Raw genomic sequence first — 24,916 nt, forward strand, 5'->3', positions numbered from 1 at the left:
AAAACATTGCCATACGCGTATACTGTACTACACGCTTGACACACATATACGCGTGCACACACACACACACACACACACACACACACACACACACACACACACACACACACACACACACACACACACACACACACACACACACTTTAACTCCTTCTGGTTGCATGGTTGTATGCATATTCACTCTAGGGGCAGACCCCCCCAGCTCCCCACACACACACACACACACACTGAGCAAGGGAGTACTGAGTGTCTGCACGTGCATGCGTGCTGGGTGAGGTGTGAGGAGTCTGTGTATGTGTTCTATATTGCACAGTCATCAGCCCACAGAGTGGCCATTAGTCCTGTTCAAAACTCCTCAATATTATTATTGAGTCCATTAGCATGGCCACCCACCTGCACATGCACTAGTCACCCGCCGCGGCCATTCAAGCCTCCCGATGTATTTTTAGTCTCTCCTCTCTTCTCTCCTCTACTCTACTTCCATCACCCAGCCAAGAATAATCAAAGCACTTAGCCACATATGCAAAGTAGGGGTGGGCGATATGACGATATTAAATCGTGAATCGTGATATCGATATAAGATCGCCCACCCCTAATGCAAAGCCTAATATAAATGTATTCACAGTTTGGCTTCAAGTTATTTTCAAAACCGTAAAGGCAAAGCGAGAGATTTCTTTCCAGTCACTCTCTGGGTGTTATGTCATCAGTTCGCTATAGCAACGTTTATGAGATGATGGGGAGAGAGAGAGAGAAGGAAAGAAATGGAGAGAGAGGAAAGGGATGAGAGAGAGAGAGAGTGAGTCTCTGTGTGTTCAAAACGATAGAAAGAGAAAATAAAGAGAGGAAGAGATGAAGAGCCCAGCGCAGGGCAAAGAATGGGCTGTGCGCCCTCCCTGTAGGAGAGGAAGGGAGGAGAGGTGTGTGTGTGTGTGTGTGTGTATGTGTGTGTGTGTGTGTGTGTGTGTGTGTGTGTGTGTGTGTGTGTGTGTGTGTGTGTGTGTGTGTGTGTGTGTGTGTGTGTGTGTGTGTGTGTGTGTGTCATTTCATTTATTTAAACTCGAAGAATCATTGAGAGCCCAGCCCTCATTTACAATGATGTCGAGTAACAAACAATTACACATATAAAATCATATATATATACAACATACACAATGCAACATAAATCATATAAGAGGTAAAAATTAAGACAAACTATGAATTAAAACTTATGAGTTAAAAACAAGTACAAGTATGTGATAAAAAACTTCCCAGTATTACTTTAAAATGTTCTAATGACACCAAGGCTTGGAGACCTATCCTTTGTTGTAGGGTATTCCAAAGTGAAGGTCCACAGACACTAAAAGCCGTTTTACCCAGTTCAGTGCGGGCATAAGGGACCTCCAGTAAAAAGTTGCTGCTGCGGGTTTGATATGGGTTGGAGTGCCAAACTAAAAGAGATGAAATATAAAATGGGAGTTTACCAGTGAGGGCCTTAAAAATAAAACTAAAATAATGCATGTCCCTTCTGTGAGAAAGTGGAGCCCACCCAACTTTATCATATAACAGGCAATGATGAGTGCTATATGGATCCCCAGTAATAAAACGAAGAGCTGAATGATAGACAGTGTCAAGTGCCTTCAGATTAGAGAGTGGTGCATGTCTGTAAATAACATCACCATAGTCAAGGGAAGACAGAAAAGTAGCTTCAATTAACTTTTTTCTGCAGAAAACAGGAAAGTGATATTTATTTCTGTGCAGGAAAGATAGCTTTTGTCTGAGCGTAGTGACAAGACAGTCAGTATGTTTCTTGAATGTGAACTTGTCATCTAGCCAGATTCCCAGGTACTTATAATGTGATACTCTCTCAATAACAGACCCATCTAAAGTAGATATATTAAAATCATTTTTCATGCCATGCTTAGATCGAGTAAAGACCATACATTTAGTCTTGCTTACGTTAAGTAGAAGCTTAAGACCAATGAAGGCATTTTGTAGAATATTAAAAGACTGCTGCAAATTCTCCAATGCTAGCTGTACAGAATCTGCAACACAATACAAAATTGTATCATCTGCATATAGATGAATAGAGCAGTTGGAAAGGAGAGAGAGTATGCTATTTATGTACATGGTGAAGAGTACCGGACCTAATACTGAACCTTGTGGGACCCCCTTGGTTATTAGCAGGGGGTCAGATTGAGTATTACCCAATTTTACAGTATGGTGTCTGTTTGATAGGTAGCTCTGGAACCATTTACAGGCACTTGCACTAAAACCAATACCAGGCAGAATTTGTAGAAGCAGAGAGTGGTCCACAGTGTCAAATGCTTTGGATAAGTCCACAAAGATGGCAGCACAATGTTTTTTCTTGTCAAGAGAAGTGATAATATCATCAATTACTTTAGTAGCAGCAGTGACTGTACTATGTTTAGGCCTAAAGCCTGATTGGAGAGGGCTCAGAATATTATTGGTATTTAGAAATTCTTTGAGCTGATCATTTACCAACTTCTCTAGTATTTTTGAGAGACACGGTAGCTTGGATATTGGTCGATAGTTGTTAGGGTCAGTCTTATCACCCCCCTTGTGCAACGGGGTAATGTGTGCAAATTTCCATAGTGTAGGGACAACTCCAGTGGAAATAGAATAATTGAAAATGTGCAATAATGGCTCTGCTATTATATATGCCGCAGTGCGAAGAAAAAGGGGATCTAGGTGGTCTTCTCCAGTGGATTTGCGACTATCAATTGCTAATAAAGCAGATAGCACTGTATGCTTAGACACAGGATGAAGCCTAAATTCCAGATCATCGTCTCTGACATTGTCTCTGATACACATATCATGTCCAGCCCTAGGCATAAAGGAATGATTATTGCTATTATCAAAACTTTGACTGGCTAAAGAAAAATGTTTGTTAAGAGCACTGCAAATGTCTGCAAGTGTGTGTGTGTGTGTGTGTGTGTGTGTGTGTGTGTGTGTGTGTATGTGTGTGTTGTGGGTGGACACCCCAGAATAATCAATCAACCTCTACTTTTCATCTCTGCTTTTCATGTCGTCTTCTGTTCCTTTCTGAAACAATCTGAGAACCTCCAACTGCTCCGCTCTCTCTTTGCCTGTCCGTCGTCCTGTTTCTCAATTGTCTGTCTCTATTGTCCGTCTGTCTCACTTTCCCTCTCCCTTGTATTATCTCCTACTCTCTAACTCTCTTTTTGAAAAAGCACAACGTACCATTCATTAATTTATAAGTTACGGCATACAAAATAGTGTGTGTGTGTGTGATGTCTCTGTGTGTGTGAGATGTCTGTGTGTGAGGTATGTGTGTGAGAGATGTCTGTGTGTGTGTATTTGCACAATATTGTATGTATGGTGTGGTGTCTTCCATTCAGTGTCCCTATGCGTATGGTAAGCACTTGACATTTCTCCTCCCTTCCCTCTTTCTTTCTTTTAATTCTCTCTGTCTCTGTCTCTCTTTCTCTCTCTTTCTCTCTCTTTCTATCTCCAGTTTCCAGAGGCCCTTGTTTGTGCTGGTAGATCGTAACCTGGACTTGGCCACGCCGCTTCATCACACGTGGACGTACCAGGCCCTCATCCACGACGTGCTGGTAAGCAGAACAGACATGGCACACTACTGGGGGGGAGGCCGGAGCTAACGCACCTGACCACATACAGACCCAAGTACACTGTTCATGGGCACCTGGATTTGAATACAGCGTGGAACCCTTCTCCATATCTCTCTCTCTCTCTCTCTCTCTCTCTCTCTCTCTCTCTCTCTCTCTCTCTCTCTCTCTCCCTCTCTCCCTCTCTCCCTCTCTCTTTCTTTCTCTCTGTCGCTCTCTTTCTTTCTCTCTGTCGCTCTCTTTCTTTCTTTCTCTCTCTCTCTCTCTCTCTCTCTCTCTCTCTCTCTCTGTTTCTCAAAACAAGTGTTTATACTTGGGTTTAAATATTGTAAAAAGAAGAGCTCCAAAGCGCAACTGATTAATTACATCTTGGGCAATGCTAAAATGTCTATTTACATCACGAGGAAAAACAAAATTGAGCAAGACAGTGATGATGATATATTGACCACTTTTGTGAGGCTAGTTAAAGTGAGAATACAGATGGAGTTCAATTTCTATAAGTCTATGAAGAATGTTGATGCCTTTGAACATGTATGGTGTCATAAAAGAGCGTTGTGCTCTGTCACTGATGGAAACCTGACATATGCGCAATGGTTAGAATGAAATTAGTTTTTTTTTTCTAGACCTCTGGCTGGAGTGTGTTTCTAACTGCATAATGTAATATGCACCTTTTGTAAATAAAGGATTTTATAAAATTCAAATTCTCTCCCCCTCTCTCTCTCTCTCTATCTCTATCTCTATCTCTATCTCTATCTCTATCTCTATCTCTATCTCTATCTCTATCTCTATCTCTCTCTCTCTCTCTCTCTCTCTCTCTCTCTCTCTCTCCCCACTCACATCGTGTCTGCTGTCAAACGGTCCTATCTAAATAAAGGTGAAAAGTCCCAAAAAGGAGCAGAAGAGAGGTGCAGACTCCAGAGAAGGACAATATACGTACCTGTGCCCTGAGAAAAGGGGGAGGGAGAGAGAGAGAGAGAGAGAGAGAGAGAGAGAGAGAGAGAGAGCAGAGAAGAAAGTGACCCAGAGAGAGAGGGAAAGAACAGACAGAAGGATAGACAGACAGAGGCTGGCAGAGTTAGGCAAGCATAGAGAGGGGTGAGAGCTGGGAGGGAAGAAAAAGAGAAAGCTTGTGAGAGAAAGAAGAGCAAAGAAAAAGAGCACGAGAGACTGATGGAGAGAAGTAGGCGAGTGGAGAGGTGCAGATTACAGAGGGAGGCGAGTGTAGATAGGGATGAGGGATGTGAAGGCAAAAGAGAGAAAGAGGGAGAGAGTGAGGGGGAGAGGGGGGTGTTTTCTCTGAGAATGGATGGGAGTACAAGGAAAAAAGGAGAGAGAGGAGAGGCTGCAGACAGACAGACAGCAAGCATTAGGAGGAGGGGGAGAAAGGATGAGAGCTGGGATATTTCGCTCATGCATTTCTCTCTCTCCCTCCCGGTTTCTCTCTAGTTTGTTTCCTCCCTCCCTCTCTCTCTCTCTCTCTCTCTCTCTCTCTCTCTCTCTCTCTCTCTCTCTCTCTCTCTCGCTCTCTCTTCTCCCTGTCTCTCTCTCTTTATCTCGTTCATTCTTTTTTGCTTTTGCCTCCATCTCTCGGCCTCTTGATTTTCCTCTTCTCTTTCCCTGCCCTTCAACCGCTCTACTGGTCTCTCTCTCTCTCTCTCTCTCTCTCTCTCTCTCTCTCTCTCTCTCTCTCTCTCTCTCTCTCTCTCTCTCTCTCTCTCTCTCTCTCTCTCAGTGTGTGTTGGGCCTGCGCTGCGTTGGCCGGCTTCCCCCAGGGGAAGTGGAGAATCACATCCACACACACAGTCAGACGCCTGGAGGGAAATTCCCATAAAGGGCCTTCTCTTCTCTTCTCTTCTCTTTTCTTCTCCCCTCTCCTCTCCTTTCTTCTCCTCTCCTCTTCTTTTCTCTCCTCTTTGCTTCCCTTCTTTTCTCTCCTCTTCTCGTTTTGTTCCTTCTCCTCTCTTCTTTTCTCTCATCTCCTCTTCCTGACACTTTGCTCCAGTGTCAGTTTGCACTCTCTTCACACAGCACATTTGTTCACTTCACTTCACTTCTCTTCTCTTCTCTTCTCTTCTCTTCTCTTCTCTTCTCTTCTCTTCTCTTCTCTTCTCTTCTCTTCTCTTCTCTTCTCTTCTCTTCTCTTCTCTCCATTCATCTCTTCTCTTCTCTTCTCTTCTCTTCTCTTCTCTTCTCTTCTCTTCTCTTCTCTTCTCTTCTCTTGTCTTGTCTTGTCTTGTCTTGTCTTGTCTTCTGGGGGCATTGGCATCAGATTTTCTCACTTGCATAGGACGTTCGTCCTTGTCACTCCTGCGGTCACCCTGCGAGGTCCGTTCCGTTCCCGTTGCCGTTCCCGGAGAGACGAGAGCCATGTGTGTCTCCGTGGTTACCTACGGATGTTTTGAAGGCCGAAGCGAGAGCATGCAAGGGAGGGAGGGAGGGATGGAGAGCCCCCGGGCCGCTCCAATAGGCCTTTGTGTGTTTTTTAGGGGCCGAGCACCGGCCATGGCTGCAGAGTGAGAAGGGAAGCGCGGTTTGACAATGTACTCTATTATTATCATCATGGCCACTCATCTTTATTTAATGTGCTGGATGTCGGGAGCGGATATGAGGGGGTGGGGGTGGGGGTGGGGCGGGGGTGTTGTTGAGGCCTGGAGGTGTTGAGAAGCGTTTTGTGCCGTGGCTCAGGTATCGGGAAGGCAATGTCCACATGCATAGCTTAAGCCAGATGCTCACACAGACTTGCGCACGGATACGCACACACACACGTACAAAGTCACTCATGCACGCACGGACGCATGCACACAAAGTCACACAAACTCTGACACTTTCACAATCACTCTCTCTCTCTCTCTCTCTCTCTCTCTCACACTCACTCACACTCACACTCACACACACACTCTCAAACTCTCACTCTCACTCTCAAACTCTCACTCTCACTCTCACTCACACTCACACACACACACACACACACACACACACACACACACACACACACACACACACACACACACACTCTCTTTCACACATACAGTGACACACATCTACACTGACTCTGCTCTATGACCCGTAATCTCTCACTTAATTACCTGCATGCACACTCCCTCGTTGATATGCACAAACAAACTCAATCTTCAACACACACACACACACACACACACACACACACACACACACACACACACACACACACATTCAACCTGAGCACTCACACAGATACACACACACACACACACTCACTCACTCACTCAAATACTGACTTAGTTAATCATAAACACACATACACAAGCTTACGCTGTGCATACACAGATCTTTCTGTCCCAGTTACGGGAAACGATGGCTAACCGCTGCCTCTCACTGACTGAAATCACCCCAGCGTGATTTCACATTTTTTTATGGAGCATTTGAAATCGACATTATTATTCGTATAGCTTGTTTGCCATCCAGGATGGAAATAGGCGAGGGTTTGACAGACAGCGTTTGCATAGGGATGCCAGAGTGAGGTCATGCTTTGTCAGTTGTACAGCGGCCGGCTGGGCAACTGTAGCTACAGTGTGGAAGTCAAGTCAGTCAGTCGGTGTGTTTTGGAAATGGGGAAGATATCTGATTTCTATCGCTCTCCCCCCTCGGTGGAGATAAACATTGGGCAGAGGATGATAGATCCTTAGATCAACACTTTGTCGCTACACGAAGGCGTGCGCACACACACGTGCACACACACACACATGCACGCATGCATGCACGGACGCACACAGACACTCACGCACACACACTCATGCACGCACGCACACAGACACAGACGCACACACGCACTCACACAGACACGGACGCGCGCACACACACACACACACACACACACACACACACACACACACACACACACACACACACACAGACACACAGACACACACGCCTCACATAGCCAAGTGCACACAGTGCATGTGTGGCAGAGAACTGTCTCGGTCTGTTCCTTGTTGATTGATGTGTTATTGTAAGTGTATAGACTTTGTTGACTCTATTTCTCCAATGTGCCTCAAAATCAAGTTAACACTGGGGAGTGGGGCATCCAACACATTGAAGCTCTTAGGCCATTAGCTACTTGCTGCGCTGAGTTGTTATTCTCGTTATGTAAGAGGAGGGTATGCGTATGATATTTGTCCCGCCACACTATTTTGAATCAGTGTCATCGCGGAAACTTTTTTTGTGTGTGGTTTGATGTGTATACTGTATGCGTGTTCCAGGTTTCTACTTTTGGGTAGATGAATATTGTGTGCGCGTCTTTGCACCACTACCCACAACATCACACACACACACACACACACACACACACACACACACACACACACACACACACACACACACACACACACACACACACACACACACACACACACACACACACACACACCATCTGATTCAGGGACACAAACATATGGTCACAAACACACACACACACACACGCATGCACAGTGTTTTCAGACCATTTACAGTTCTCGGTAGACAAATATACGCATATGTATTTACATACCTCCATGTCCAAACTGTTTAGTTTCTTTAGTTAAGAAGCAATTGGGTTCATCTTGAGGCTTGAACGACATCCAGTTTCTTATTCAAGAGGCTAGTTGAGTTTCTGGTAGATGCAAAGGGGAAAACCTGTAGTCTAGTCCGCTCTTTATCACCAGATGACCTGCTAATAGGAGGAATGAAAAACTTCACATACGTGTGTGTGTGTGTGTGTGTGTGTGTGTGTGTGTGTGTGTGTGTGTGTGTGTGTGTGTGTGTGTCAGGATTTCCACCTGAACAGAGTGAACATCGAGGAGGCATCGGGGCCTGAGGCGTCCCCCGCAGGTGCCCGACCAAAAAAGAAGAACAAGAACAGCTACGACCTCACTGCAGCCGACAAGTTCTGGCAGAAACACAAGGGCAGGTCAGGCCACCACACACACACACACACACACACACACACACACACACACACACACACACACACACACACACACACACACACACACACGGGCAGGTCAGACCAACACACACACACCAAATTATCCAAAGTGACTTCCAGTTATTTAGGTACTTAGGGAATTGGTTACAGTCCCCGGAGCAATGTGAGGTTAGTATTCTTGCTCAGGGGCACTTCAGCCATGGATGGTGGTGTGTCACAATCAAACCTGCAAATATGTTGTGAAAAAGTCGCTGACATTGTGTACAAAAACGTCTTACTGTGTGTGCTATAATGGTACAGCACAACCTATAGTAACATGCACATAGACTGAGAGACATATATCACAAACACACAAATGCACATACAAACACACACTCAGTCATAGTCAAACACGCCATGTAGATGATTCAGGTCTAAGTGACGGTTCAGCACAGTCATGGTCAATAACTGCTGAGGGAATAGCCATTCCCCGTTTGCAATTGATCGTAAATTTAATTTCTCTCGTCAGTTAAAGTGAACAAAGAGATGCACACATGGCTAGCCAAGGTCTGACCAGGAGAAAAAAAACACAACAGGCAAACAAAAATGAGTGGTGGAGGGAAAAAAAAGAGCAGTGCGGTTTCATGTCCTGAGGGGAGACATTCGTTCATTCATCGTGTGTGTGTGTGTGTGTGTGTGTGTGTGTGTGTGTGTGTGTGTGTGTGTGTGTGTGTGTGTGTGTGTGTGTGTGTGTGTGTGTGTGTGTGTGTGTGTGTGTGTGTGTGTGTGTGTGTGTGTGTGTGTGTGTGTGTGTGTGTGTGTGTGCGTGTGCGTGTGCGTGTGGTTTTGTTTTTTCAATAATGGCTGCCTGGGTTCTGCCATTCCCGTAAACAATATTTTGATTCGGATTCTGATGTGAGTGGTATGAAGTATTTTGCAGGTGTATATTCACACATCTGGCATCGTGTGTGTGTGTGTGTGTGTGTGTGTGTGTGGGGTGTGCATGTTGTGGCCATATTATTTGTGTGTGTGTGTGTGTGTTTGCATGCACGCGGTGTGTGTGTGTGTTTGCATGCAGTGTGTGTGTGTATGAGATTGTGATTGTGTGGAATGATATTAACATTTTGTTTGCCATGACACTCTCCATTCCCGTAGTCCTTTCCCGGAGGTGGCAGAATCGGTGCAGGAGGAGATCGGGACATACAAGGCACAGGAGGACGAGGTCCATCGCCTGAAAAGCATCATGGTAAGCCACACACTATGAATGAAGAAAGCGGACAGCACTTCAGATTTTTTCTTTGTTTATTCGCCCACCCTCGTATATGGTTTATGTGAGAATCATGTGAGATCTTAGCCTTTGTACTGCAGTATACGTACCTTCTCTTCCCCCACCAATATGTTAAACTAACACACCCCCTGACCCCGACCATCCTCCATTATTTCCCTGTTATGGTTAAGCTAGGCTCAAACTACACGACTCCCGATTTTGAGTCCGATTTTGACGTCGGGTTGTGGCGCACATATAAAGAGTAGGGATGCACCAATACCACTTTTTTGAAAACCAATACAAGTACGAGTACATTAATGTGTGTACTTGCCGATACCCAGTACCGATACCGATATCTTTTACCACCAACATACAATGAAAATAAATGCATGGCCTTGTTTTTTTCCACCTGTGATATTTTCTATTGTCCATTTCCATGCAGATTTAAATGTAGTAAATGTATGAGGTGGCATTTTTTCCATGCTGCTTTCAAGTCCACAGAATGTGACGAGATTTTGCATTGTTTCGTGTAATAGCAGTATCGTGCCTGGTATCGGCAAGTGTTTGAGTACGAGTATAATGAGCAGTATCTGTGCCGATACCCGATACTCATATCGGTATCGGTGCATCCCTAATAAAGAGAATCGTAACTGTCAATCTCATCCCTGATCGTTACCACCCAAGACGATGCCCGACGTTCTATTTCCAGTCGCAAATATCAAGTTCTATCTCAGAACGTCGCACACGACGAGGAAATCTTTCCCGACAATCACTTGCGATGGTCCTGGGGGTAACGTTCCACCAATTGTCGTCAGGGGGGGTTTCAACCAAGAATCGGAGCGATAGTTGTGTAGTTTGAGCCTAGCTTAATTCTCATCATCATCTCCTCTGTGCCTTTACCTCAACCATCCACTGTCCTCTCATCCCGTTGCCACAGCAAAGCCACACTAACAGGAGGACCAGGCCAGGCAGCTGAAATGCATTATGGTCTAACCCTCACCACATCCACACTCTTCTCCTCCAATGAAAGTCATTTTAGCGCCCCCTCTAAACCACCAACCGCCAACCACCCTCCTCGATGCCCAGTCGCCCGTTGGCACTTTTTACGGTCCAGCAGCAACAGCAGAAACACACCGACAAGGGCAAGCGGCTGAAAATTATTATGGGACCCGAACACCACACCACACCACCTCAATACCAACACCGTGTGAGCCCCGGGAACCCCCCTCTGGCCCTCGTCCTCCTCTCCCCCCACTGCCAAAAACTCACAGTCCACCTTCTCCTCCTCCCCTCACCCTCATCTCATCCTCCTCCACTCCTCCTCTCCTCACCCTCCTCTCATCCCCCCACCCTCATCTTCCACTCCTCTACCTCCACTCCTCACCCTCCACCTCCTCCACCACACTCATCTTCCACTCACCCTCCTCCACTCCTCCTCCTCCGCCGCCTCCTCCCCTCGCCCTCCACCTCCTCCCCCCACTCTCGCCTTCCACTCCTCCACCTACTCACCCTCCTCTCCTCCTCCCCTCACCCTCTACCTCCTCCCCCCACCCTCATCTTCCACCTCCTCGCCCAGGACAACTGACCCGTGTGCGTGCGTGCGTGCGTGCGTGCGTCTAGCATCTTTGGCCACAGCCTTCACGCATCCATTCCCCATTCTAAGCGCTTGAGACAGAGAGAAGCACTTGCTGCCTATTGTTTGTTTAGAGAGTTGAAGTCTCTCGTGGTGATTAGGGCCGGGTCTGCTCTACAAAGAGAGGGCCCCTTCCTCTGTCACGGCCAATCACCACAAACAGAATTGATGTTCTCCCCCCTGAACCTTTTTTTTTTTTTGATTGCGGCGATGGCAAATTTAATTTCGCCCGTCAGTAAACGAGGAACAATGAGATGCACATGTAGCTAAAAAGTCTGATCAGTCCAAAGCAAGAGAAAGGAAAGAGAAAAAATAGCAGGAAAACAAAAGCGAGTGAGTTGGAGGAGAGGAGAGCGAGTTTTAAGAAGAGAGGAAACAAAATCGAGTGAGGTGGAGGAGAAGAAAAGAGAGGAGTGGAGAGCGGACTTTAAGAAGAGAGGAAGCTAAATGGACTGAGGTGAAGGAGAAGAAAAGAGAGGAGCGGAGAGCAGGCTTTAAGGCCTCAGGGGAAAAGTGTCTCTGGCAGGCGTCCACGGCTGTTTCAACAGGCCCCACTGTCTTCATCGAGCCTCCTCTCTCCTCCTCTCTCCACCTCTCTCCCCCTCACTCCTCTCTCCACCTCTCTCCTCCTGCCTGCCACCAGGCCTCCTCCTTCGCTCTTTTCATTTCTCCGCTTCTGAGAAAGGAAGTGTCTGTCTGTCTCTCTGTGTCTCCTCTCTCTCTCTCTCTCTCTCTGTCTGTCTCTCTGTGTCTCCTCTCTCTCTCTCTCTCATTGCTTCTTTCTCTTGTCCATCTCTCTGCCAGTCTTTTCTTTCTCTCTCTATTTATTTTCCTCCATGCTACATCCCCCCCACCCCCGAACCCAGACACACACACACACACACACACACACACACCACTCTATCTCTGGACTGGACTGTCATGAATCCACAAGAAAAAATGTTGCACTGCACGGAACACTTCTTAGGCCAAGAATAAGAACCTGAAAAAGGTACAATGCAGGATTGGGGGAAAGGTCATTCTCTCTTTGATCTGTCAGCGTGTGAACGGCTGACTTGCGTACCACCTCTTGAAGAAGGTGTGATGATTAGCAGGAATTGTTTGCCTTGTACTGTACACTCTGTGAGGATCTGAAGACCTTTCAACAGAAATGCAGACAAACACCGTACACTGAGAGTGAAGAAACTGAGCCTTGAATAGTCTAGAGCAGGGGGTTTCAACCAGTGGTCCCCGGCCCACTGGTGCTCCGTGGCAACATTGCTAGTAGCGACTGGTGATTTGTTATGCAGATTATCTACTACAGATGGACATACGCCAACACCGTGGGCCGTAGACTTCAATATTGCAAAAAACGTCAAATGTAATTCTTTGGATACTATTTCTAAGTTTGATACAGGTGCAATGAAGGAATTATGGAATCTCTTCTTTTTTTAAATAATTTTACCAATAAACACCCTTATTGCTTAGAATTCTAGAGAACTTCTGGGAGAGTTATTAATTGATAAAGTAAGGTGGGCTGACTGGATGTTTCTAAATTCCTTGAATAGTTATTTTTTCTGCAATGGATTGAGTGAAATGTCTAGACCGTTGATGATGTAAGATAGCAAGTAGGTGTGTTGGCTGGCTGTATGTTGCATGCATTCCTTGAGTAGTTTGTCTTAACGGTTGTTTTCTCTGTTTTGGCTTTGCTGCGTTCTGTTCTCTCCTCTCCTGTCTTCTCTCTTCCCTCTTCCCTCTTCCCTCTCCTCTCCTCTCTCTCCTCTCCTCTCCTCTCCTCTCCTCTCCTCTCCTCTCCTGTCCTGTCTTCTCTCTTTCCTCTGCTCTCTCCTCTCCTCTTTCTCCTTTCCTCTCCTGTCTTCTCTCTTCCCTCTGCTCTCTCCTTTCTTCTCACTCGTCTCCTTTCTTCTCTCTTCTCTCTCTTCTCTCTCCTTTCTTCTCTCTTCCCTGTGCTCTCTCCTCTCCTCTCCTCTCCTCTCCTCTCTCTGCTGTGCTGTGGTTGGCTTGCAGGGTCTGGAGGGAGAGGATGAGGGAGCCATCAGCATGCTGTCTGATAACACGGCCAAGCTCACCTCCGCCATGAGGTGAGAGATACCTAGACAGCACTCACAGCTGTACTCACAGTCTACGTCGTGACCCATCACTGGCACACCGCCTTCTTATCGCACATGAGCATACACAGACAAATGTGTGCACACACGGACACACACGCACACACATTTTTACTTTCTCATCTCGGAACACACATGCAAGAAATGGCTTTAGGCAGCTCAATCCAAGGCGCTCAAAATTGCAGTTTTAATTTATTAGGTTGCAGGGATGCCTACGCGTTTCGGCCTACTAGGTATTCAAGTTTCAAGATTTTTTATTTAGCCATTTCAACTGCATAAAAATACAGTGGGTATGAATGTATGTTGGTGTGCCCACAAATTCAACAATACAACGAGACGAAACTAACAGATGCCTGTATTCTTCAGGGCCTATCGGCCTAGAAGGCCGAGTTGGCTGATAAATGTTTGTTTATAGCCTATATATGTATAAACACATTTTTCTAAAACAAGTTTGACATTTCATACACTAATGTGCCTCAAGGAGAAAAGGTGAAAAGCCTGAAGCACTCTAAATTCCTTATTTGAGAATGCAAAAATATTCAAAAATATTGAAAACATGAGCACAGACACACACACACACACACACACACACACACACACACACACACACACACACACACACACACACACACACTTGCTTGTGTGCTCATGGTTCCTACCACACCCCCCAGGCCAGGAGTAGCTGACTTCACCCTTCTGGCTCGCCACATAGCAAAGCCTTCATGCAGACGTGTCTCCGTAACCCCCTCCCCAACTTTCTCCCTCCAACATCACCCCACCGCCACCCCCACCCCCTTCACAAAATGTCCTTGGACACACAGCTAGTGTTTGTTCTGAGGTGATGGGTTTTTTTTTTTCGGAGGCTGCTTTCTGTACCCCCGTCCAAATCCCCATCCAGATCTGCCTCCGTTTCAGACAAAACAGTGCCCTGAGGTTGTTCTCGGTTTACATGAAAACACATGCATTGTCAATAGCGAACGCCAAAAGTGTGGGCTGGATTGCACCCCCCCGTCCCCGTCCCCCCCCCCCCCCCCCCCCCCCCCCCCTGATGAGCGAGCGTTAGGCTTTCGCTAGGAGGATGGAAGCCGACGCTGAGACAGTGGCATGTGGTTAGAGACCTGTCACATTCAGTACCTTCATCGTGTCACCCTCTTTCCTCACACGCATAGAACATACTATAGACACACACACACACACACACACACACACACACACACACACACACACACACACACACACACACACATTGCACACAGTATCCCATCTCCGCATCTCTGATCCAGACTCAAGGACACACGCACACGCACACACACACACACACACACACACACACACACACACACACACACACACACACACACACACATACACTATCCCTTGTCCCCATCTCCATTTGTGATGCAGGCTTAAGGAGACCCACACACATACACACACACACACACACACACACACACACACACACATCATACTCCATCGCCTCATGGCTGATCCAGACGTGAGAAGGTGTTGACAAGTGTGGCCCCATACACACACACACACACAACACTCCAGTGCTGGCCCCTAGGGTCCTCTGAGGAGATTGCTTCTGTCATGTGTGTGAGAGCTGTGCCAGGATGCTATTGGGAGGCCAGGCAAGCCAGGCCACATATGTTGTGTTGGCCTGCCAATGTATGGCTGCATTGTGGCTGAGTGGTGTGTGTGCAGTGTAGTTGTGTGGTCTCTTCGTTGTCCTCTTCATAGTATGCTGAGTGCGTGCGTGTGTGTGTCTGTTCTATGCACACTGTGTGTTGTTTTTGAATTGCTATGAAACGAAAAAAAATATAGTTGCAAAAAATATTTTTGTAAATATTTGGGTGCTGTATTTCTCTCGAATTAATATTGTTACTCTAATAACATGATTAAAATGTGTGTGTGTGTGTGTGTGTGTGTGTGTGTGTGTGTGTGTGTGTGTGTGTGTGTGTGTGTGTGTGTGTGTGTGTGTGTGTGTGTGTGTGTGTGTGTGTGTGTGTGTGTGTGTGTGTGTATACAGTTCCCTCCCCGAGCTCCTGGAGAAGAAGAGATTAATTGATCTTCACACCAACGTTGCCACAGCAGTGCTTGACCACATCAAGGTAAAAAAAAAAAGAAAAAAACATTAACAAAAAATCCATACCCATAAACAAACAAGCACATGCAGATTGCAGAAGCACCTTTAATCAGCAAATGTCAACTTATTGCTTTTCCTTTATTAGTGAAAAAATATTGTGAACCTGCACAAACTTATGTACCAGACAGAAGGGACTATTCACAAACACAAGCACACACAAAACACATGGACACAAACATAAACACGTCCCATTCTAAAATGTGTATGAAGAGATATACTGTACTCCTTTTCGGCTTATGTTTTACAATATGTTCCTTACACTCATACGCTGTACACACATATCTAAATCCATTGAATAAGAAACAGCCCTTCATACAATTTCAAAAAGAATCACCACAACATTATGAAACCAACACAAAAGGTATCATCACATATACCATATTTGGACTTATACTTGATGGTATTGTGTTGTACTATGTATTCCTCAGACGTCTACTTTGGCTAATTGGTGTGCTATTGTATGTTGTTCTAATGGTGTGCTATTGTATGTTGTTCTAATGGTGTGCTATTGTATGTTGTTCTAATGGTGTGCTATTGTATGTCGCTCTGATGGTGTGCTATTGTATGTTGTGCTGATGGTGTGTTATTGTATGCTTTGTTGCGTGCTCCTCAGACGCGCAAGCTGGACGTCTACTTTGAGTACGAAGAGAAGCTGATGAGCAAGCAAACACTGGACAAGTCCCTACTGGACATCATCAGCGACCCTGACGGTACGTTTAGCCAAAGCTCAAAGGTCACACACACACACACACACACACACACACACACACACACACACACACACACACACACACACACACACACACACACACACACACTGGACAAGTCCTTACTGGACATCATCAGCGACCCTGATGGTACGTTAAGCCATAGGTCAACAATGCAGGCAAACACACACACACACACACCCACAGGCAAGAATGGATGAGAATGGACACTGGCTGCTGTTGGAGGTGGTCAGCAATCCTGATGGCGTTTGAGCCTTACAGTAAGTCATAGCTCAGCACTGACAACCATAGGATCCTTAAACACTCCCAGATCAGTCACACTTAAACAAACACGCACCACAGCAAGAGTAGATGAGATCAGATGCTTAACTTTTCCTAACGGCAATGCAAAAGGGGACATGAGGGGAAAGAGGGAGAGTGTCTGAGAGTCATTAAGCGGCGACAGGTTGGGCACAGCTCCCCAAACCATACAGCACAGATGCTGCGTGGAGGAGATTACCTCTTTCCTGTCACTGTCCTGTGTGTCGTGTGTAGTGTGTGTGTCTGTGTGTGTGTGTGAATGTGTGTGTTGGCCTCAAGGGCCCCTCCACTTCTCTGGGTGAACTTCTCGCCGTCACTTAGCCATCGCAGCGACAGGAGGACAAGCACTCCCCACGGACATGATGCGGTTCCATTTTCTCCCAAATCACCCCCAATAACATGGATCCTCTAAGAAGAGAAGAGAGAATGGGGGAAGTGTTGCCAAGGAGAGCAGAAGAATGAAGGGATGTGAGCCAGTGGAAGGGATGAGAGAGGAAGAACGAGAGGCAGATGGAAGGGAGGAAGGACAGGGGTTATGGATAGAGGGTTGAAGTTAGGGAGAAAGAGAGAGAGAGAAATTGGAGAGAGAGAGAAAGTGAGAGATAGAGGAATTGAAGCCTGAGAGAGAGACAGACAGAGAGAGAGAGAGAGAGAGACAGACAGAGAGAGAGAGAGAGAGAGAGAGAGAGAGAGAGAGAGAGAGAGAGAGACAGACAGACAGACAGACAGACAGACAGACAGACAGACAGACAGACAGACAGACAGACAGACAGACAGAGAGAGAGAGAGAAGTTTGGCCTGCATAGAAGCGTGCACTTTTTTTCTCCCCCTTTAAACAGTGTGTGCTTTCAGCAGCGTCCAAATGATCTCTGGAGTGATGGAGGGAGGCCGACATTGGCCGAGAGTCCGCAAGCTTTTCCCCACCTTTATCAGCCACGAGCGCTCCTCAGCTCTCCTCACCTGTCCTCTACTCTCCTCTCCTCACCTCTGCCCTCTTCTGCTCCCATATCTTCCCCTTTTCTCTCCTCTCTTCTGCTCTCTCCTCTTCTCTCCTCACCTGTACTCATTTGTCCTGTTACTCTTCTCTTCTCTTCTCTTCTCTTCTCTTCTCTTCTCTTCTCTTCTCTTCTCTTCTCTTCTCTTCTCTTCTCTTCTCTTCTCTTCTCTTCTCTTCTCACCTCTACCTCTCCTCTTTTCCTCTCCTCTCTTCACCTGTTGTCTTTTCTCTATTCATTGTATCTTCTCTTCTCTTCTCTTCTCTTCTCTTCTCTTCTCTTCTCTTCTCTTCTCTTCTCTTCTCTTCTCTTCTCTTCTCTCCCCTTCTCTTCTCTTTCTCTCATCTCCTTCTCTCCTATCAACATTGAAAGCAGCAGAGCGTAGCTGACACGCTGTACCAACATGCCCCGGCCGTGCCCCAGACATTATTATTACCTGCTAGATCGCACGCAAATTGATAAACATCGCCGGCCGGCCTGGCAGGAGCGCTCCGCTACCCCATCACTCACCACTGGACCCATTACTATGTTTTGTCACAGGGGCAGAAAAAAGTCTTTCTACTGAGCACGACGCCAGCCAGCCTTCACAAGACTGGACAGAAGCTAGATGTTTTGACAAGGCTGTGCAAAGCAAATGACTTGCTGCTTGCTTGGTGCTGCGATATCGTGCCATTCTGGTGCAGTGTTGTCCTTAAGACTGACCTCACCATTTTTGTGATCTAGGGCTTTGAGTTTTTTGTGTGACCTTTTTTTCCTGTCACAGGTTGTTTTAGTTTTGTGCTTGTAATCTTTTGGACTGTAACCTCGTTATTTTTTACTTAACTTTTGAACGAAGCAGCCTTTGCATGCATGTTGCTCTGTTCCCGTCTTAAGCATTTTTGTACATGCTGGCGGGAGAACAATGAAACGTTCAGATGCATTTTTTTTGTGTTTGACTTTGTTTCTACTGCCAAACCAAAAACGACGTTAAACAGAAACACTGACCTTTTTTTCCGCCAATATTTTTTTGACAAATATCTATATTGATATCTTCATGGTTTTCTTTCTTCCCCCTCCCCGTCAATCTAACGTGCTCCAATTTCTATCTCTTCCCCCGCAATGTTGAGGTGACGGTTGTTGTTTTTTTCCTCACAGTGTTTCAGTGGCTAATTCATCAAGATAGTAGTCGTGGCATTCTTAAAGCCGGCTCGTCTGCTTCCCATTAAAGCTTGTCCGAGTGGCCCAGGTGATGACATGGACATGTCAGTCGGAGAGCAGGGCAAGCTCACATTCCCTTAGTTATTATCAAGGGTACTGGACCATTCCGGGCCCATTTTCACCGCTGAAGCATTAGGCGAGGTTCACCTTTTTTTTTCCTTTCTTTTTTCCCCTCAATTTTTCACGCTCATTCCTGCATTCCTCCACCTGGACACACATGGGCACACACGCACACACACGCGCACACACACACGCACACAAACACATACACCCACATACACGCACACGCGCACACGCGCACACCACACACCTTCGTGGCCTAGTTTCTCCCCCTTAGGCAGCTTAAGGCCGAATCAGAAGATGGAGATGGAGAGAGAGACAGAGACAGGATGGGACTGCAAGGTGGGTGGGGGCAGGGGGCCCACTAATACAGAGGTGGTACAGGGGCTTTCCTGGAACTGTGTTCGTGCGTGCATTTGTGTGTGCGTGCAAATCCAAGAAGTTTTGAAACTAGCAATCCACCTACATGTTATGAGCGGTAGTGTACCATAATGAATAAATTAAAAACAACCTATGTGCCTGCAAAGAATGGCCCATAGGAAGTCGTTTCATGGATATAACCAAACTGAATTTTTGACAGAGCTCCAAATCACACGCATGTAGGTATGGGCTCCAAATCACACACATTTTACAGGGTTGAGTAGAACAAAAAGAAAAGAAAAACGTTCTCCTTTAAACAGTCGCTGCAACACATGCAAGGTACAGTACATTGAATCAATACAAGGAAGACATAAAGACAAGTAGCAGCTAGCTAGTAGTTAATAGCTAGCTTGTAAATGTCTCTGGTCTTTAGATGGTATGGGGTGGTATTAGTGATTCTGCAAAGAAGTAATTTGTCAGGTCACCGTTCACCATCACTCATTATGAAAGATGGTGTAAGAATTCAGGTGTGTGTATGTGTGCGTGTGCGTGTGCGTGTGCGTTGGTATTGGTGTAAAGCAAGGTCGGGGGTAGGGAAGGCATTACAGCTCTCAGTAAGGTCACATACAGTGATGAAGTACAGAAGAGCAAGCTTAAACTCCAGACTGAGTGAAGAGGGCAGGTGGGGGATTAAAGATCCTATGGGAGAAACTTTGTCAGGTCTATCACCAATGCCCATTATTGATGATGCTGTAAGAATTCAGGCCAAGTGCGTGCGTGTGTGTGTGTGTGTGTCTGGGTGTGTGTGTGTGTGTGTGTGTGTGTGTGTGTGTGTGTGTGTGTGTGTGTGTGTGTGTGTGTGTGTGTGTGTGTGTGTGTGTGTGTGTGTGTGTGTGTGTGTGTGTCAGTGTTGGGGTGTGTGTGTGTGTGTGTGTGTGTGTGTGTGTGTGTGTGTGTGTGTGTGTGTGTCAGTGTTGGAGTGAGTGAGGAGCTGATGTGATGTGCGTTGTGTTCCACAGCGGGGACGCCGGAGGACAAGATGAGGCTCTTCCTGATCTTCTACATCACCGCACCAGTACCACCCTCAGAGGTGAGACCACACAGACACACACACACACACACACACACACACACACACTGCACACATACACACACACTCTGCACACATACCACCCTCAGAGGTGAGACCACACACACACACACACACACACACACACAACTGACCATTTCTATCCTTGTGGGATACTCCCAAGTTTTGGCAGTTTTGGTTTTGTCATGAACAACAAAATAACCACAAAACACAATTTTCCTGCTTAGGGCCTCATAGTGTACCTCCCAAATCACCCATTTTAGATATTTTTTCTATCTTGGTGGGGATTTTTATGCCCCATATGTGCCTAAATCACTCACTCAACACACACACACACACACACACACACACACACACACACACACACACACACACACACACACACACACACACACTGGATAAGCCACCCCAATTTCCTGTGGCTATCACTCTGCCATCATGGCACACATACGGACACGTGCAGCTTGTGGATACAGTGTAGTACATCCATCAAAAACCACACATCATTCCTCGCATAGTACAATACAGCACACCCACCAGACAGACCAGACGAGAGGACAGACGGAACATTTCATAAGGCAAGATGGACGATTTTTCTTTTCAAATATATTTTTAGGGCTTTTGCCTTTATTCTGGACAGGACAGTGAAGGACAGACAGGAAATGAGTGGGGAGAGAGAGACGGGGAGGGATCGGCAAATTACCCGGGCCGTAATCGAACCCGGATCGCCTGCATCGCAGTCCAGTGCCCTACAGTTAGAGATGGTTGGATGGATGGATGGATGCAAGATGGATTTTTAACGCCGCGATGATTGGGGTTTGATCAGACCCACATGGTAGCAGCTTCCCACTGGGCTGGCGGAGGGTGATGAATGGGTACTGGAGATTAAGCACTGGGGCCCAGTAATGTCACCTGCGGGCACCTGCACGGATGACAGATTGTATAACATGCATGTGAATAAGTACACACACCCTACAGGACACGTGTACACACACACACACACACACACACACACACACACACACACACACACACACACACACACACACACACACACACACAGAGGTCAGAGTTCAAAGTACTCACATTGAAGACATCGCCATGTGTATATACTGTACACTCTGGGGACACTAGTGAACCACTATACGGCAGCGAGGTCCAAAACCTCTGCAGAACACACACACACACACACACACACACACTCACACACACACACACACACACACACACACACACACACACACACACACACACACACACACACACACACACACACACACACACACACACACACACACACACACACACACACACACACATAGAGGTCAGAGTTCAAAGTACTCACATTGAAGACATCGCCATGTGTATATACTGTACACTCTGGGGACACTAGTGAACCACTATACGGCAGCGAGGTCCAAAACCTCTGCAGAACACACACACACACACACACACACACACACACACACACACACACACACACACACACACACACACACACACACACACACACACACACACACACACACACAGGACAGGAAGCAGAGTGCCGTGGCCATCCCAGGTGGCATGGTGTATGTGGCATGGTGTATGTGGCATGGTATGGAGTAAGGGAGGGATAGGAGGGCAGTAACAGAGCGGCATTATGGCAGCTAACTCGAGTAATAATACTTGGCCAGCGCTTCAAAGGGGCAGCAGCAGCACCGGCATCAACAGCACCAGCACCGGCACTCCTGAAATGTGCTCTGCATGTGTCCCGTACCGTACGTACCGCCGGGCGGGCGGCCCAAAACAATGAGCCTTTTGACTGGCCCAGCCAGCCGTCCCCATCTGAGGCATGCCAGTGCTCCCACAGCTGAGCTGTACTGTGCTGAGCTGAGCTATGCGGATACATAGCTGGCAGCCATGTTATGTAATGTATCCATCGTAGCCCTGCGCAGAGACTACAGGAGGTTGGAGGCTCACCTTGGACGTGCATCTTTTTGCTCGTATCTACTGAGTTTTGATCGGTTTTGAAGACATTGGTATATTGTGTTTTAAGAGCAGTGACCTCAGATTTGATCCTTTACAGTGGTTCACATGTCCACACACAGACACACACAGACACACACAGACACACACAGACACACACAGACACACACAGACACACACACACAGACACACACACACAGACACACACACACAGACACACACAGACACACACACGTGCATTCATCCTCAAGAATGCAGTGTGATTGAAAGGCACATATATACACACACACACACACACACACACACACACACACATACACACATACATGATTACACACCACACACGTGCACACATACGTAAGTTTTCATATTAATAATTCAAAGTCTGACTGCAGTATTATGTTATATTTCATACTAATATTGTAAAGTCCGACTGCTGCTGTTTCTGCTTTATCTGATTGCATTTTTAGATGCGTATCGCTAGTAGTCTCCACTGTGTGGTCCAGGAGGCTCCTGCTGAAAGCCCACCTCCCCGACTTCCCTTTTCATCTCTCTCAAACCCTCTTCATCCCTCCGCTTCTCCACGCCTGTCAGGCTGCGCTCTCTCTCTCTCTCTCTCTCTCTCTCTCTCTCTCTCTCTCTCTCTCTCTCTCTCTCTCTCTCTCTCTCTCTCTCTCTCTCTCTCTCTTTTTGTCATCTTACTCTCTCTCTCTCTCTCTCTCTCTCTCTCTGTTCCTCTCCATCCATCCATCCATCCCTTCTTCTCCTCCTTTGGACTTCTGTGCTGTTGTGGATAAGCTCTGTGTCACCCCCCCCCCCGGTTCTCAGTCGTTCTCAGTCCAGCCCTGCTTCGCTTCGGCCACTGTTTGTTTTTCATAAATGGGGCTTTAGCTAAAAGAGCCCTGTCTAAAGCGTTCTTCCTTCGTCCTCTGGCGGCTGCCCTCCCTCCACACGTTCACACACGTTTAGCCGCACTCTACACACAAATCCAAAAAACCCCACATCAGTGCACGTGCAGAACGTGACTGGATTTCTTCTGGTAGGTCCACCACCCCCCCTCCCTCCCTCACCCAGACCACCAACCCACCCAGCCAGTCAGGCACTCTCCCACTCGCCACCACCCCAGCTCCCTGCTCCTATTTTGGGTTCCATGATGTAACGGGGCTTGGGTCTCTCTCTCTCTCTCCAGCTTCTCTCCAGAGGGTCTGATGCGAATCTGGCGACGCTGGCGCCTTGGCGAGATGTACATTTTTTGTTTTGTTTTAAGGGATCTGAAATGGAGTTGGTTCCTTCTGTCGCACTGCCTTCAGGGACTCGGTATCCAATATGAGCAAATAATAAAATATGAAGGCTCTGATGAAAACATTGTAAAGCGGTAATTCCAGCAAAATTGTGCCCAGAACTGAAATGAGAATGGGCAAGAAGAAGAGTTAGGGGCAATGTTGTTCCCTCTAATTTTTTCTCGTGTCTGAGCAAAGACGAATTCCCATAGCAGTGGCTTGGACCACCGTGAGTATGCCAGCCAGGACGCAGCATTATCACATTTAGGGTTATGCACTGTACATTCTCTTAAGGCAAGTAGCTTAGAGTTTTGATTCATCTCGCAACATTTTGGCCTTGTTGTTTCGCTATGTTGTACAGGGAACTCTGGCCTGAGCTTATCTTTCCATTAGCTTCCATTCATTTACCATCAAAATTAGTACACACAGGTATAGTAACACTAGCCTGGGCGAAAAGCAGACTGTTGACTCCGTCAATCAGTCTGGCAAAAGCCAAGAGGAATCCGTCTCCGTGAAGGGTGGGAGATGGTCTGATCTTACTCTGTCATTTAAATTCATTGGAGTTCCGAATTAAATTAAAACCCATATTGTGCTTTATTAGCATGACTGTTACAATATAGCGTCGCAAAAGCATACAAATAACAAAACAAAAGTGTGAATATAGTTACCTTAACCAATCATTATTATATGGTTGTGACGTCATCTGTCGAATGCTCCATTCATTTCAACGGGGCTCCCCAACGTTCGGACGTCTGTTATTTTTAGATAACGGACGGGTTGGTCTATAACAGACCGCTGTCAATGGCAACAAGACCTTTCACTGCTAAAGCGACTTTTCAACAAGACTCTAATCAGCTGCTGTGATAGACAGCACCCGTTGTCCTGGCTACCGCTGTCAATGGCAACAAGACGTTCACTGCTAAAGCCACTGGCTTGTATACAAGTCAGTGGCTAAAGCGAATGTATCACTCCGCAGGGGGTCCGGTCTTTTGTCACTCTAATCAGCTGCTGTGATAGACAACACCTGTTGTCCTGGCTAGCTGTTGCCTAGCGGTGTTCCACAACGGCACTGTTTTGTTTTGCGCAGCAACAATCTTAACATTAAATAGGTCTAAAGAAATGTCCCCGCCATGTGTGAATCATTTAAGTATATCCATATAATAAGCGGGTTAACTTTCGGCGAGTCGGTCGCTTTGTGGAATAGCAGCACTTCAGCACCTCCGCTCCGCGTCGGGGTCTAAAGATTCTCTCTGTCGTGCTGCTATTCCAC

General features: G+C 46.6%; 1 protein-coding gene across 1 annotated transcript in view; it reads left to right on the forward strand.

Moving 5' to 3' along the window:
* The window catches only part of scfd1 (sec1 family domain containing 1), a 52,845-nt gene that overhangs the window by 7,977 nt on the left and 19,952 nt on the right, over window positions 1–24,916 (forward strand). Inside the window, exons 10-16 of the mRNA XM_063183732.1 lie at window positions 3,476–3,575; window positions 8,375–8,514; window positions 9,667–9,757; window positions 13,419–13,492; window positions 15,549–15,630; window positions 16,279–16,375; window positions 20,325–20,395. Coding sequence (XP_063039802.1) covers window positions 3,476–3,575; window positions 8,375–8,514; window positions 9,667–9,757; window positions 13,419–13,492; window positions 15,549–15,630; window positions 16,279–16,375; window positions 20,325–20,395 — 655 coding nt within the window. The remainder of the gene's footprint in view (window positions 1–3,475; window positions 3,576–8,374; window positions 8,515–9,666; window positions 9,758–13,418; window positions 13,493–15,548; window positions 15,631–16,278; window positions 16,376–20,324; window positions 20,396–24,916) is intronic.

Source organism: Engraulis encrasicolus, chromosome 19, assembly GCF_034702125.1.
Source record: "Engraulis encrasicolus isolate BLACKSEA-1 chromosome 19, IST_EnEncr_1.0, whole genome shotgun sequence".
Taxonomy (NCBI): Eukaryota; Metazoa; Chordata; class Actinopteri; order Clupeiformes; family Engraulidae; genus Engraulis; species Engraulis encrasicolus.